General features: G+C 36.9%; 1 protein-coding gene across 13 annotated transcripts in view; it reads left to right on the top strand.

Moving 5' to 3' along the window:
* Window positions 1-16,994, top strand: part of unc13bb (unc-13 homolog Bb (C. elegans)) — an 807,248-nt gene that overhangs the window by 484,333 nt on the left and 305,921 nt on the right. For 8 of the 13 annotated variants that reach the window (XR_015074481.1, XM_085972839.1, XM_085972857.1 and 5 more), the window contains 2 exons: window positions 362-9,397; window positions 14,484-14,816. Coding sequence is in view for 12 of the 13 variants with exons in the window: in XM_085972839.1 (XP_085828965.1) it covers window positions 362-9,397; window positions 14,484-14,816 (9,369 nt within the window). In the remaining variant the exon portion in view is untranslated. The remainder of the gene's footprint in view (window positions 1-361; window positions 9,398-14,483; window positions 14,817-16,994) is intronic. The other 5 variants (XM_085972924.1, XM_085972914.1, XM_085972906.1 and 2 more) reach the window with 1 other exon arrangement.

Below are 16,994 nucleotides of genomic sequence, written 5' to 3'. Positions count from 1 at the left end.
CCTTGATGTTGCTGTGTGATGGTGTGCTGTGGTGCTATGAAGAAGGCATTGGCACAACTGTTTGCATGTTTTTAATGTTTCCATATATGTCATGTCAATGTTTGGGATAAAACTAATTTTAAAAAATTATGATAAATAAAGCTAGCACAACTGCATTGATGAATATGAGCAAAACATAATCTCTTTCTTTTATTCTTTTGAGTTTTTAAACATAGTTTATTTTTTGGTTTGTCTTATGTTTTCTCGGTATTCCATTGAGTTGAGATATTTTCAATATGATTCTCTTTTTTTTGTCCTATCCCCTACTACTTGTTTCCAAAACCTTCTGTTATCCACTTATACATGCCTTGTTCCTTACAAGCCGGAGCTTCTTACCACTTAAAGGAAAAGTCAGAATCATACCAGTGGATTCTGGTGTTGGAAAAGAAGACTGGGAAAGTAAATATGAGACATTAGGGAAACCGCTCAATGACACTTTTTTGGTAGAAAGACAGAACAACTGGCAAGAAGAAACCCCAAAGGAAAACCTTACAGTGAGAAAAAACCTCGAATACAGTGAATATACAGATAGGGCACACCAGAAAATGTTACGGTACAATCATCTTCTGAATGGAGTATCAAACGATCTACCATACCCTAGTTATCCAGAAGAATATAATACAATAGACAGGAGGAGAAAAAAGAAATGCAGACACAATAGTTTGGAAGACAGGGATGTGAAAAGGCAAAACTATTCAAATAGTTTAGATAAATATACCACTGGGGGAGGGATTATTAGTGGTCTTTCTAGCACAATGTCAGAAATAAAATCTAAAAAGCTGGAATGGAATCAGAGTGACTCTTTGCTTTATAGCTATGATGATGACATGGCAGCAGCAGATAAACAGTATAAATGGCAACCTATGGTAAAAAGTAACATGTGGAGAGAGAATGAGTCATTCAGTAATGATCCTGAAGACATGATAGATATAGAAGAATGCCTGGAAGAAATATATAAAGAACAAATGTTGGCGGAAAGGATGTTACCTGACATTTGTGGTGTGTATGACAGCAGTGATTCTGATGAACTTTGTTGCTCGCTTGAATCTGATGATGAACAAGAGGCTTTGTTACTTGCGCAGTCATGGCATGAAAGTGACAAAACTTTTATTAACTACAGGGAACATGATGTAGCTATTTCACGTGTCCCCCAGAAAAAATACCAGCTAAAACTCAGCCATGGTGATGAAGTTGATGACGGATTCAACCAATCTAGAAAGAAGTGGCATTCATCTCAAAGTGAGGAAATAAATGAAGATTTTGTTGATGCAATGGATGAACTGCAATGCCTGGTAGCATCTGTGTCTGAGTACTTAGCAGAGAAAGAAGAGGAAATTAGTAAGTTTGGGTCACTTCCAAAAACACAGAACAAAACCCTCAGAAAGTCTCAAGGAGAGAGCGAGAGCCTCAGTATGTGTATTTGTGAAGATAAAGCTGGATGTTGCCATACTCAAGGACAAGAACGAAAAAGGCTGACAAAGTCTGATCTAAAAAGTAATAGTGAGAATAGCAATCAAAAACTTGACTCCATTCCAGATCTGACTGGAGTGAAGAATACCATGCAGTCTCTGTTCAGCTCAGTAGGTGAGAAAGTAGCAGTGGGTAAAAAGCAGCAGTCATCTGTGGAAAAAATAGTTTCTGTTACTTCAGGAAGTCCAGAAGCTGGTCTCCCAAACGTATTTTCTCTGGAGCCGATAACCAATAGTTCAACAGCACATGCTCCTATGAAAGATGAACCAGAAAGAACTGTTACTTTGCTATCCAAATTTCCATTCCAATCTTCTGATAGCAAAGAATCTGTTTCCCCTAATGCATTTAATGCAACAGAGGACAAGCCTCTACTTTCATTTATACAGCAAAAGCCACAGGATGAAAATATTTCCACCACAACTGAATCATCATTATCGCAGAACACTGTCATTGACTCATTGCTGGAAAAAGTGAATCCCTTAAAGTTCTTTTTGGAAAAAGATTTGTCAAATGATTCTCAGAAGGACAGTGGGCAGAATAGAAAGCATCAAACTTCTGAACCTGAGAATAAAAATGTTGTTTCTAATAAAAATATAAATTCAAATGGTGAAGAAAAAATTGCTTCACAAATATATGAAAAATGTCTTCACTTTGATGAAATTCAGAATAGCTCACAAAATAATTTTGGTGGTAATTTGCACCAGCAGGATAGCTATTTAAGTAATGTTGATGAACGGCAGAAACAGGTTGCTCCAGATAAATGTACAGACCATGTATTTGAGATGTATAACAGGTCAGAAACTATCCCCTTAATACAGGAAAATAAAGATGAACATACTCCCAAAATTCTAGGACCACATAATGTTCAAAATAATGAAATGGAGAAAGAAGTGAAAGTTTCTCAGAAAATAGAATCTTCTTCACATCCCAAGTCCGACACAACAAAAAGCTCTGGAATTAACTTGGGATTTTTTAACCCTCTTAAAAAGTCATTAAGTCAGGTTTTCTTTTCTTCATTGGACAATGAAACACAGATCGCTTCTGGGAGCATGTCCAGATTTCCTTTTTACAGATCTGCAGAGGATGTTCGAGAAGAGAAAGACAAAGATCATCAGACTTTTTCTCTTGTTGAAAAGTTGAAACTTCCCTTCTTTTCTTCTGAAAACATCTCGTCTGAAAATCAAAAAGAAGCAAAATCTGAGGGAATACGGTTTTCTGTAAAATTTCCTATGAATGAGAGAACATCAATATCAAAACAAGAAATAAATGATAAACAAGAGTCAGATAAAATTAGAGCATCTAGTGAAGACAAAGAGAGTAAACAAAGTATGTTTTTAGATATGTTAAAATTTTCATCAAATTCAAAACAAGGGACTGATGATGTTGAAAAAGAAAAACAGAGCAGTAACCAACAAGGATTTTTTTCAGGCTTGTTTAAATTTTCCTCAAGTGAAAATGCATCCACATCAAAGTCAGAATTGAATGATAAAGGGGTTACAGACAAAATTATGGGAATGACATCTGAACAAATAGATCTAGATAAACAAGTAACATTTTCAGATGCAGCAATATCTTCCTCTGATCAAAGTGTCATGGTAGCTAAATCTGCTTTGGAATGTGAACATGTGACATCAAAGGAGAATGACATACCTGAAACAGATAAACTGACTCACAATGAGCACGGATATTTTTCAGGCTTTTTAAAATGTACTTCAAATGAAAATGTATCCACATTAAAACAGGAAGTTAGTAGCAAAGATTATTCAGATAAAATAGTGAGAACAGAAAAACAAAGAGAAAGTAATAAAGACACTTCTTTGAATATGTCATTAAATCCATCATTGGTTAAAGATGAAAATAAAACTGTAAAACCAAACCATGCAGTTGAAAAAGAGGAAGACAACAGTAACCAGTCAGGTTTTTTCTCTGGCTTCTTTAATTTGTCAACAAAGAAGCAAGAGGGCACAAATTCAAAACATGAGAGTCCCTTAGGTTTATTAAAATTCATGAATAAAGCTGGTTCTAGTAAAGGAAGAACTGAGAACCACGGTGAAGATGGTCAGCTATATTCACTCTTCACAAATGTTAATATGGCAGAAAAAAAGACTGATGAAAAATCATCTTTCAGTTTGTTTGAACAGTTTTCTTCTAAATCAAAGGAGAATAGGGATGAAGACACAAAATCAAATTCTAAGGAGAACTGTGATAAACAGACAAAATCATTTTGGCCCTTTAGGCAACCTTTCCTTACATCAGAGAGTACTGATGATAAAAAAGTTAAGAGTAAAGTACAACAATACCCGAATGAACATGATTTCCCTGAAATATCGAACACTTGCCAAGCTCAATGTTTAGCAAAAAACTACGAAAGCGTTGCCCAAGATTTGCAGGAATTGAAACAAGATACAACTGGATCACTGAAATATGAGGTTCCCTGGAATGATTCATATGGAGATAGTGTAGTATACGATCTATCACCAATAAATGATGGAAAATCAGTAGAATTGTCACATTCATTTAAAAGTCATACCGATTTAAGCAGTTTTAATCTTGAGTGGGAATTAAGAACGAATGACTCTACTGAAAATTACTCACATGAAAATGCCAATATATTCTGGCTAGATGATTTTACTACAAATCAAGATGCTTTCCAGACTCAGTATAGAGAGTGGAACAATGGGACAGGTGAATATTATGATGTCATAAATTTATCGATAAATGAGAAAGACGCCAATATTGAGGAGTGGAGATATTTACTTACAGATAAGACTGAAACTAGCATGGAACTTGATTATTTAGATCTTAGTGTAAAATCAGGTGATTCCAATATGCCATTTTCATATAAAGATTTTGACCAAAAAAATGGGGTATGTACAAGCAGAAACTTGGAGAGATATTGGAATTCATTAGAACCTGATGAGGCTGATGAAAGGAATTTGTTTGTGGAAGTGCCTATGGATTTAAGCTCTTCTGGCAGTGCAGTTACTTGGCTTTTTACAGAACAGCAAGAATTGAGTAAGAGAGAAAACTCATTTTTCATTAGCAATTATCAAGAATACCAAGACTGGCTAACCTTACTTGAACAGGGAATATGGTGGCCTTCAGATGATGCTGAATATGGTTACTACATCTATAGTGATAATCAATTCATATATTCCTTGCTTACTGATGGCAGTGGCCAATATGTGTATGTATGGAGGCCGGAGACAGATGAAGAGCAAGAAGAATGGGAATATTATCAACAGATGAATGGTGATTATGATGTAGGACTCAGTAATGACATGGTTTCGGTATGTGGTTTTAAGGTGCCCATTTCAAGTGATTTAGACTTATTCTGGTACAATGAAGAACAACAAATTGAATCAGAAATTGATGATGTACCTCTTGATCTTTCTCTGGTTTTTGAGAACAATAAGCAGGTAATACGTAAACATCTGGGTAATTTTTCACAAGTATTTAAGGAGTCGATAGAATGGGACAGAGAAGAGCCGCTAGACTTTTCATCAAAACACAAAACACGCAGGCTGGAAAAGCTTAAGATGGATTTCATGTCTGAACAGCAACTAGTTCATCTGCATGAAGAACTTCAAGCTACTGCTTTTGATCTTAGAATAGTCCAAAGTGGTCATTTGACTCATATGAAATCCAAAACTGATGCAGCATTACCAAGTGAAATTTCTGATCATGCATTGTCAAAATCACAGTCTAAATCTTTGTCACAGCCTACTTCAACAGGGCTTTTAAGTCTATTTAGTTCTTCAAAGTTATCAGATACTTCATATTCTGAACAAAAGATCTCTGAATTCAAGGAGCCATCTGAAGAAGAACACAAACAGCCTATTAGAAAGATTGCACATTTTTTCTCTGCATTGGGTGGTTTAGTTATGAAACAAAGCATGGGAAATTCTGATAATTCTAATTCTGCTTCAGCAGATGAAACATCTGACACTCCAGCAAATAAGGCATTTGAAATGGACAGGGATGGAACTCATCCATTGAGTGACGATGTGAATAAAGCAAAGCAAAATACTGGGGATCAACAAGATCATACACCAAATAATATATTTGCATCTGGGCTAAGAAGCATGAAATCTGTTTCCACTAACTGGAAGGCACACTCAAATGTTGCAGAACAGCCAACTTTTGTTAATAAGAACCACAATCTAACAAATCAAGAATTGCCTAAGCTGGTGGCCAAATATGATCAGTTACCATATGATGAGCACAATGACTTATGTCAAGGCACAACCGAGACAAGTTTTCAGCCAATATCTGAGAGGAGTTCCAAGATAAACCAGAATTCAGCTATTACAACACATCAAGTCAAAGTTGTACCAACTGAAATACCATCTCAGTCACACCAAACTGCTCCTGAAACTTCCACCATGACTGCACAGAACTCATTTTTTAAAAACCCTTTAAAACTTTTTAACCTTTCAGAAAGTCAGCCTCAAGTAAAAACTGATGAGGGAACTCGAAATGCCTTTGACTTTTTTAGAACAGCCAGATCAAAGGAAGAGCATAGCTCTTCAGGCTGGAATTTGTCAGGAGGAACAGAAGACAAAACAAAAGCACTCAAAAAGGAGAACGATCGAGTGATGACTATTCCTAGTAATGCAGAAAGACAGCCTTCAGGCATTTCATCTCTTTTCGGCTCAATTGGAGGTTTCTTTAAAATAGATACAAGTCCAGTTCAACAACCAGATGTTTTGAGCTCAACTAAAAATGGAAGTAAAACCTCACTTTTAGATCAGAACAGCATGCAAAATAAAATCCAGAAAAACCAGCAGGGGAATATTCCTTTGGAATTCTCAAAATGTGAGGCATCACGTTCAAGGCCAAAAGGTTTGCAAAAGCAGCAAACACTAAGGGAATGGAATACTGATTATGAAACTAGTACAATGAAGGTAAGACCATTGCATGACATTACTAATAAAACTGTAAATGTGGAAAATGAGACAGAAAATAAAAACGTTTCATCGTCTCTGATGCCTGGTAATGATACCATCCCAAATAATGGACCATCGATCAATGAGTCCTCTGCACTATGTATTGAATACGCCTCTCTTGCTGAAGTGAAATCTGCACAACATATTATGAAAGCAGAGTTTTCTGATATAAAAGCACCCTCAAGTATTACAAATAAACCTACTGTTACAACTTTGAATAACCAATTTGGTTCAGAAAAACCTAGTTCTCAAATCATTACAAGGCTGCAAATAACTGCTAAGGATCAAGCTAAACCTCATACAGCTGTTTCGCCCCAAGAGGAAGGAAAAGTAGAACAAAAACCCAAATCTGGTCTCTTTAATTTATCCTTTGGAGATGATTGGAAACTTCCTAACATTTCAAATTCCAAACAGCAAGGAGCAAACAAGGACATATTTTCTTTCTTCAGTGCAGCAGGCGAAACGTCAAATCATACCCGAGTCCCTAATAGTGGTCCATCCTTACCTGGTACCAAACAAGCAAGCAATTCAGAAGGATTCTTCAAATTACCAACTTTCTTCTCATCAGCTCCCTCAGTTGAGAAAAAAGCAAATGAAAACAGCTCTGTTTTTAGTTTCTTTGACATGGCATTCATTGATGAGAAAAAGACAAAACCAGAGCCTTCTAAACCAAGTGTTGAGAGACAGATTGAAAAAAATATAAAGCAGAATGATAAACCAACTGCAGGCCATGTAGGAGGTGTCACAGAAATGGAGCAGTTGGACATAATAGCATCAGTTCTGCAGCAAAACAGTACTGTGGCAAAATATAATTCTAGTAATTTATCGTCCTTGGAAAGCTCAGTAACAAACAATGAAAACAATAAGCCTGTAGTAGATAATGATGTTTCTGATGGAAGCACTATTGCTGCTGAGGACTTGCTATGTTCAAATCAGAATGAAAGCCAAGATGTACTTGATGTAACGTGCCATTTTAAAGATTATGATGCTCATATAGTCGTGACAGGTGATTGTGTCACCATATCCAACTCTAATTTAGTTGAGAGTTCTAAACCAGATCATGTCAACATTGATAACTGTATTGGAGGTGAGAATGTTGTGCAGGTTAATGCTGTAGATGAAGGTGAACTGCAAACTGATCTCATAAGCAGTTCAGTTTATATGATTGAAAAATCACATAAAAATGCTTTTGAGGACTTGTGTTCTGAGATGAAAAATGATTCAGACGAGATTGGTGCAGAAAGAGAGATAAATTGGGAATTGCAAAGTTCCCAAGCAAATGATTTTAAAAACCTAGTAAATAAAAAACAAACGCCTCTAACAACCTGTACAGTTACTGGAATGGCTGATTCTAGTGAAAATGTGAAGCTGCCTGAAAGTGAAAAGTCTTTGATAGACTCATCAGTGAAAATGTTTTCTGGTTTTATGACAAAATTGAAGCTGTTTTCTACAAGTGAATCTATGAAAAGTTCAAACAGTTCATTTTCATCACTCCAGTCAGTATTTACAAACTCAAGCTCAGTATCAAGCACTCAGCAGAGAAGCTCATTTTTAAATTTATCACAAGGTAGCCAGACTCCATCTGCCAAAACTGATCTGCACAATAAGTTGAAATTACCTTCTGAAGAAACAAAACCAGCTGCAAGTTTGGAAAATGGTTTGTTTCAAGAAGAAATTGGTGAATTTAGAGAAGGAAAATATTTGCAAACTGTGAAGGATCCACACACCGTGGTAGAAAAAATGTCTGTTGATGTTTCTGAATGTAATATGGATATTGTTCACAGTAATAACATTGCTAGTACTTTATCAGAACAGGAATATAAGAGCGGCACTGAAAACAATACCCAATTTGTTATTGAAAACACTAATGGCAGAGAGGTAGATAACAATATGGAGGATACTGAAGCTGTATATCAAATAGCATCTGACAGCAGATTAGAGCCAACCCCACCAGAAATGCTTACAACAGATGAAAGTATACTATCTTCAGATGCACAGGAAAATAAAGAGTTGGCAATTGAAGTTTCTACAAATGATGCTACTTTTAGTCCTGATGCAACAAATGTAAACCTTTCGCCTTTGGAAAATAACATTATAGAACCAAATGATGCAGTCTCCAGTATTGAGTTTCAAGATAAAGATACAACTGTTTTACAGACCAATGTCAATACTTGTGATGGACCACTTTCTAGTGGTTTACCAGCCCATATGTCTTCACAAAAGACTGATTGTAAGACACCCAAGTCGGGTTTCGAAATTCCAAATGTAAGAGCACTTAAATTCAATTTTCTATCTTCTGGAGCAGGAGGCAAGCCCTTTAGTTCTTTGTTTTCCCAACAGCCATCTCCTAAAAGTAGCTCATTCAAGGACAGTGGGTTGTTAACGAGTTTCAAGAAGTTTTCCAAGACCTTTTTTGAAGGGGATGCTGATCAAATGGTGAGAGAGGAGGAAAATGCACAAAGTTCTGTTGGAAAACTGGACGGCTTTTCATGTCAAAAAGAGGGCACCGCTGAACAAGGAAATTCTGTTATCACAAAGCAGCCTTTAGAAAGAGATAAAATGCATATCCATGACATTTCGAGATCTGATTTGTTAGGTCACAGTTTAGCTGACAAAAGCCAGAGTAGCATATTAAAGGTTGAAGTCAGAATGGAACAGTCAGGACAAATATCAGAAGTTATAGGTAACATTGCTGAAAATGAAAGTCATAACAATACCTGGAAAGAACAGTCATTTCTTACAGCAGAAAATCCAGATACTTTGCAAGATAGTCCAGATGTAATACCTTCAGAAGAGTCACCTGAACGACTATGTGTTAACTGGAAGAAGATACCTGAGAATGAAACTGATATTTCCACTGCAGCCTGCTCATCTCCAAAGGTGGTGCATGGATCACAGGAGCAAACTTTACACAGTTTGGACCTTTTGAATGCGAAAAGGCCAGTTTAGCTTAAGCATGATAAATGGCACCAAAAGGTTAACCATTTATAATGCATTAGTAATGTAGTGGTAAAGTACATGTATTGAAGTAGTTTTGTGATTTTATTTTTTAATCTGTCCCTTTACATTCTAATGCTTAATGTATGTTAAGTCAGGGCTCCAGCTCTTTTAGGCCAGGCACCTAAAACCACGTCCCATAATTTGCAGGTCACCATTTGTAATAGTTTATAGGCTTAACTAAAAGAATCAAGAAACCTGAGCTCTTGCTTTCATATCAGTTATAGGAAGACACTTCCCACCACCGACTACATAAATCTACCAATCTTTTTACTAATGTACAGTCTGTTTTTTAGAGAAAGATATTTTTATTAAATAATTGCAACACAATGAGAACAAACAAAATTGGCATTCTTTTATGTTATAAATCACAATCTAAAATATGGCATATGGATTGGAAGTCATATAAAATTGTAAAGTGAAACAGTGAACCAGGGTTATCCAGTTCATTGTCACTGCCTTGTAGCACAATATGCTGATCATATCCACCACATTTTCTTGCTGTATGTAACACACTGAATATTGACTTTGGCATGCATGCAACTCTTAGGCATTTGTCCTTTTCTGCATTTATGGCACCTAAGTTGTTAGACATCCTTTGGCTTTGATTGTTTTATCATTATGGGTATTAACTTTGCATTCACTTTTCTTACAAGAAGCATTACTTTGGGATAAAATAGCACTGCTTCATGAGCAGTTTTGCTGACAGCCATCTGATGGAGATGCTGAGTAATATGCTGGCAAAAGTCTTCTTCTGTTGGTGAAAGACAACTCTTTTCCAATGCTGTGGGCCCAAGCAAGTGTGCTCAAAGATTAGCCAGGTTGCTGTCAAAATCTGGCCTACTATACATTCCAACAATGATATATCCTGCAACTATGATGACCTGTTCATTTACATCTAAGGAATCATTCAACAGGTTTGTCAGAAAGATTGTCAGAGACTGCTTCTCATCTTGGATAACCGTATCACAACCAATTCATTTATAAGGACTGGGAAGGATTGGAATCACAGAATGTGGTAGAGACATGACAGCATCATGATTAGGTATAAATGTATTACACTTTTGCACCAACAACTCTTTCAAATCACTAATGAGGAGACTAGTAGCCACATATCAGAAACACGTCTATCATTGGTTCAAGCTTTTGAACAAAATATGTAGTCTGAGCAAATATGTCTGCTTTCACGTGTTTCTCACAACAGTTATAGATAGTAGCTTCTTAACATCAGAGGAGATTTGAACTGTAGATCCAGGTTCCTTAAATGCTCCTATGATAATATTATGTTCCATGAGATGTTCTGAGTGATGCCTTCACAATACCTTTCTTGTGCAGTTGAGCAGCTTTACTTTGTTCTTAGGATTCTAAACAAATGACTTCCTTCTGGAATTACAAGTAATTCAATGACGTTCGTACGCTTTATCTTTTTTAATGGCCACTTTCTGCAATTTATCATCACCTTGCTTTTCAGACTATCTGATGTATTATCATCATAGCTATCTCCAGCATAATGGCACAGAAACACGCTTTGTGTTTGATGCAAAGCAATTTTTCCTGGACATTCTGCTCCCAATCTTGCTGATGATATTGTATGAAAGGCAATATTTTCATATGGGCAATCACCTTGATACATTTTCAGACCAACTGAGTAATCCACTTTGTTGTCTTTCATCATTGTAAAATCTTGTCCGAGATTGGGTTCAGGTTCAAACTAAGATACAGAAAATGCTGTCCATTCATGGATAAATGTTTTTCACTTTCCACCTTTGTGTAGACCTTCAACAAATTTTGAAGGACTGCATAGTATTCATATCTTTTTTTGCTTTGTGTGTCCATGAAGGATCCCTTTCTGGGTTTTGTTCAGGCTCTTTTCCATTACAGGAGGACAGCTGACTTTAGCTTCATGGGTACCTTGCTCTCACTGCACTCCTAAATACAAGCAGCATGATCTGCAGGGATTGGATGCCAGTGAATGTCGATTGAAAACAATGGATTTATGAAATTACCACCTGTTCCAGCAGATTAAACTCAAGGAACTGTTCCCACACATTTGAACTTTGATTGAATTGGAGTGTGATGTTGCAGAATAAAACCTTTACATCTGCTTTGCTAATCCAGTGACCCACAAGTGCAAAATTTGGAATAATTTTCTTGACTTCAGACACCGGTGCCTACTAGAGAGCAGCATGTTTAGTCTGGATATATACTGCTTCAATATCATCACTATTTTGATGTGCATCAACCAGAGCTGACTGGTTAGTGATGTATGTGCTGTTCAGCTTTGATTATGAGAATCTTTGGGTTTTTTCATCTCCATTACTCCCAGGATCCACAGAGTGTTTAACATCTTACTCTTTTCCTGGCACCCAATTTTCAAAAGCTTATAATTCATACATATGAACCCAACTGTGAGCCTTCGGCATGATGTAGTTGTCTAAACTGGATAATCTTAAGGGAAGATTTCTGCTATTTATTATTGATAAGGAAATTCTAAGTGCATGTATAAAGAATGCATTTATGATTTCACTGTAAATAGTAAATGGCAGAAATCTGCCCACCCCCCGCCCCCCCCCCCGATAACAAAAATGGGTGTCAAGCCAATTTTCAGCTTCCACAAGGATATTTTCAACTCCTGACAAAAGGTCATCAACCCGAAATGTTAACTCTGTTTCTCTCTCCACAGATGTTGCCTGACCTTCTGAGTATTTCCAGCATTTTCTGTTTTTATTTCAGATTTCCAGCATCCGCAGCTTTTGCATCTTCAACTCCTGTTGACTTCATAGGATGTCAATTGGAATCCATGAAGTAAAACTTGCCCATACAAAGGATCATTTGCCATACTTTTCGGTATTTTTAAAAAAAGACTATGGGCACTTTCTCATTACAGTGACATTCTTGGTTCAGCTTAATACAGAACTTCTGAACTCAAATGACAAATATGAAGGTCAAAACAGAAAATGAATCTTGGTGTCTCTTTCTATCTTTATATCACTCAGCAATCTTCTGGATGACTTAGAAGCCACCTTATAAGGCTGTAGGATCTGTTAGAACTGCCATTGTCTACAACAGATTGCGATATTGAGACATAGAAGATTCGTCAAATTGTTGAAGAGTGGCTCGTGTTATATGGAAACCCACCTTGAAAAGGCAGCCTCATTACCTATTGCATACTTGCCTCATGCGTTCTCGTTTATTTTCCCTCATAAGCACCCATTCATAAATATTGATAAAGGAAAACATTAGCAACCATATCAATAAAGTAGTCTCTGAAACCTTGTACTTTGTGTAACATATCATCACCATCGTGTTCTTTGGCTTTTTGTCACATAGAGTTCTACCTGTCCAAAGAGGAATTCAGTAAAGGTGCCTTGTTACCCTTTTAATCACATCTTCTCCCAAAGATAGAACATTCACTGTTGTAACAAACAGGTGTGTCAAGTAATGACTGTGTTCTAACAGCTGTTTTTGTATGTGTGCTTGACATGACTGATTTAGAATCATCATTGTATTTGACATTGTATGATGACTCTTTTGTTCCACAATCTTGTGATTCGTATCAGTTTGTGCATTTTGCAAGACATACTGGATTTTAGCCAAAATCTCATCCTTAGTATTCATATGAACTTCCAATCTAAGATTTTTTTTTTTGGCATTTAGTTATGCCAGATATCTAACTGCATAACTGGTGTAAAAAGTCCTTTTCACCACACTGACAAATTCGACATGTTTTAAAGTCTGTTTCAGGACGCGTTCTCTTTTCTTCAAGACTAGTAGCTGGTACCTTCTTAATATACCTGAAAATAAATGAAATAAATTTGGAAATTACAATTATAATAATTTCTTAACAAAAATGTCATGTCATTAGTTATTTTTTGGCAGTCAAGTTGTACCAATTTTGGCATGACTTCTGCGGACTGAATGAGGTGGAGCTGAAGAATTGCAATTTCACCTGTTTGATAGTATAATTGGTACAAATAAATTACACATAGTTAACTTTTGAATGAACTCACATATGTGGCTCTAGCACTAAAACTTAAAACTGCATAGCTGAATATTCCCCAGGATAGCCAATGCCCAATGTTTAGCTAAATTATCTAAATAAATGGCTTGATTGCATCTTGATTCTTGAAATTTTGAAATATAGTGGTTAGCAAAGTAGGGGATAGTGATGGGTTCATCCATGTTTGTGAACCTTTTGAATGTTGGAGCCCTGAGTATTATTACTTGTAAAATACCTATTACTTATTTTCTACCACAATAACATTGTATGAGTCCTTACTACCATTTATTTTCAGTTACATATCATTGTTTTAATCATCATTTGACACAGCAGAAAAGTTTGTATAGAAAAAACCTGTTATTTTATGTATAGTATCCTAATACATATATATTCTAGGTGTTTTGTGGAAGTTCTCGGCTTTAGTTTGCTTTATGTGAAGGTAACTATGCGGCAGTTTTGTCTTTAGTCTGCTAAGTGTAGTAGCACCTGCTGCTTCTGGTACTGTGTGTTGTCACTGCTCCTTGGTACTGTATATGCCATTACATACACTCAGTAAAATGTACTTTTAAAAAAAAACTCTAATGCTTAAGAATTGACGTATTAAGTTCATGTATATGCATAACAGTCGGCATCTTTTAACCGATCGACTTTAAAATTAAATTAAATGAGCCAATAATTAATTAACTATCTGGCCAGTAATCCTTGAATCAGAACTAACATGTACAAAAATATACTTTTTTGGTGGAAACAGATGATGGATTTTTCTAACAGTATAAAAACCAATTCAGAATTCTCTTTTTCATATATACACAGCATATGGATCTTTAGAATTATGAGGGGAGGGAAATCAATTCACATGAAAGTCAGAGTAAATTAAAATACTTTAAGAGTCAAACACAGATTGTACAAGGTTTCAAAGTAAACTGATATTAAGTTCCACATTCCTGGTGTCTGTTATGCAATATACATACAAGCTTTGCTGCACTTGCTCTGAGTTAGTTGCTGAACTTTCTGTTCATGTTCTACAGTCCTACAGGAAGTAGCAGATATGGCTCATCAGGAAATCTCAGCCAAGGCAGCTCTCAACTTAGTGAACTTGACCATGATAATGAGAGCATCCATGGGTCTGGAATGGATGACAGGCGAGATCAAGAGTCCTATCACTCTCATCACAGCTCAGGGAGTCTAAGACCAGATACACAGGAATGGTACAATGAAGATGATGGACAACAAGAACATTTGAATGAATGCAAGAAAGTCGAACATTATGAAGATTCTGGAAAAGTTGATGAAGCTGCACCCGAGATTCCCCTCAACAGTATCTCCCCCCAGCTAGAGGTGATTGCAAAACTACATGACAGGTGAGTACTGCAATTATAGCATTGTTCTTTGCTTCCATAAGTGCCTTTGTTTCATTTCAGTTGGATTGTGACCGTTCGAAACCTCTTAAAAATCAACTGGGCCAGAAATTCGGGTCGGAGGCTTCCCGTGGGTGCAAGCCCCCGACTTGCACTTACCTAGCGCACCGGCCGTTGTGCTGTGGGCCCGCATGGGATTCCGATCCTGGACCTGCTCCAGCTGCCGGCGCGCAGTGCTTGCGTATCCCAGGGGCGCAGTTAGTTTGAAGCGTCCCCTGGGATCACGTGGGCCATGGAGAACCAATCGTAGCAGGGAATCTCTATTCATAGATTTGACAGGAAGACCTGTCAAATCTATGAATAGAATTCGGCCCCAAAACATAACTAAAACTTCAAATAAAAAATTTTTTAAATCACATTTTTAAAATAACTATAAATTACATAAAATAACTATTTTAAACAATAATTTCAATTTTTGAAAAAATTAATTACAGTTTTTAACGGGGCTAAAAATAAACTTACCTTTCTTTAAAATATTTAAAAATAATAAACCTGTGGAAAAAATGTTTTAATTTTACTTAATTCACCACTTACCTTGTTAAAAGCAGGCCTTGCAACTGCTTTTTAAAAGCGTAGCTGCTGAAGACTTACCCTCCCGGAGAAACCTGTAAAGAAAACGGAAGTGCCAGGCGTACGCGCTGCCTCTCCGGTGCATGCGTTCGACCAGTGAACCCCTTCCTTTAAGGGAATGGAAGTTCCGGTTTCCCACGCATGCACGAAACCAGCACTTTCGTTGGCCCTACGCGTGAGTACCCAGCTCACCCGTGGGGACCCGAATTTCTGGCCCACATCATCGCTTAAAAAACAGTAAGTTTGAAGTAGATGCTCTAGCTCGAGCACTGAAGATTGCAATCTGTGAAAAAGACCAACACTGCTCTTCATAATTTAGAAAATGTTTCTTTCAACCCAGTAACAGGTACAAATCTAGAATTTACCATTTGTGATAGTAACTTACCAACAATTAATACATTCAAATAACATTCCTTTCTATGTTATTTTAATATAGGCATTAATCTGTTTAAAATAAACAGGTTAAAGCCACCATTAAAATAACAGAGTACCCACTGCTTAGTCTCTTACAGCCAATTTCATAGCCACCTCCAGGATTTACCTAGGCTTTTTACTGCTTTAAGCTAGTGTAGCAGCCTTTGATTTGGAACTTTATTGAAGACAAGTTATCAATGACACTAGTATCGCAAACAAAGATCACAAAGTTAAGTACAAATGAGGGAGGTCATTCAGTCCTTCTAGTTTAACCTTTCATAAGAATCTATGAGCCGACTGTCACAGCGTCTAACTCTCTCTTGAGCTTTTTTTCTTGCTACACTCCTGGAAAAGCATTCAAAGTATGAATCACTTTGTGTGAAGAAGTGGTTCCTGATATTAGTCCTGAAATTGTCTTTTATCAATTTGTATGTATGTGCCTTTGTCCTGCATTCTTGGTTTAATTTGAAATGCTGCTCAGGATTAACCTTTACTGTTCCACTTTATGTCTGCTATACCTCTGCAAGGTACCCTCTCATTCATCTCCTTTTCAAAGTTGGAAAGTCCAAGTTTTTCATCTTTTTCTCATAACGTAGTCCTCAGGTATTAGGGGCCAGTCTCGTGGCCCCTCTCTATGCCGCTTTTCAGGGCTTGAAGATTTGTTTCCCTTCTGTCTTCATGACCAGAATTGAACATAATGGGGTAGCAATTTGTTTTAGGCGGTAGTGCAAAACAGAAGGTATTGTATGGGCCACCTGTTCTACGCCCCACCCGATATTCAGATCCATTATGGAACTTCGCCATGATGGCCTCTGACTTATTCTCCTGATTTGCCAATATAGCTCTGTATTCTGGTTGCTTTATTTATCTCTTCTCTGCAGTAATTTAATATTGTCGGGGTTTTGAAATTACTATCGCTTCCAGTTCCCTTTTCAGCCTCTCCCCTAGCTAGCTCGGTACTATTCCTTAAGTTAGTTTATTTTGTTTAGATTCCAATATTTAAAACCTTGCAATTATCTGTGTTGCATTTCATCTCCCATAGTTATGCCCATGTGCAAATATTGTCCCGGATTTTGCGGTAAAAATAACGGTGAGGCTCTCCGCATTCGCCGTTATTAAAGAGTAAATCGGACAGCA

Source organism: Somniosus microcephalus, chromosome 2 (genome assembly GCF_052327205.1).
Source record: "Somniosus microcephalus isolate GS21.2 chromosome 2, FLI_Smic_1.0, whole genome shotgun sequence".
In the NCBI taxonomy this organism is placed as follows: domain Eukaryota; kingdom Metazoa; phylum Chordata; class Chondrichthyes; order Squaliformes; family Somniosidae; genus Somniosus; species Somniosus microcephalus.
The sequence above is the reverse complement of the archived record's forward strand: the minus strand, read 5'-3'. Positions and strand labels throughout refer to the sequence as shown.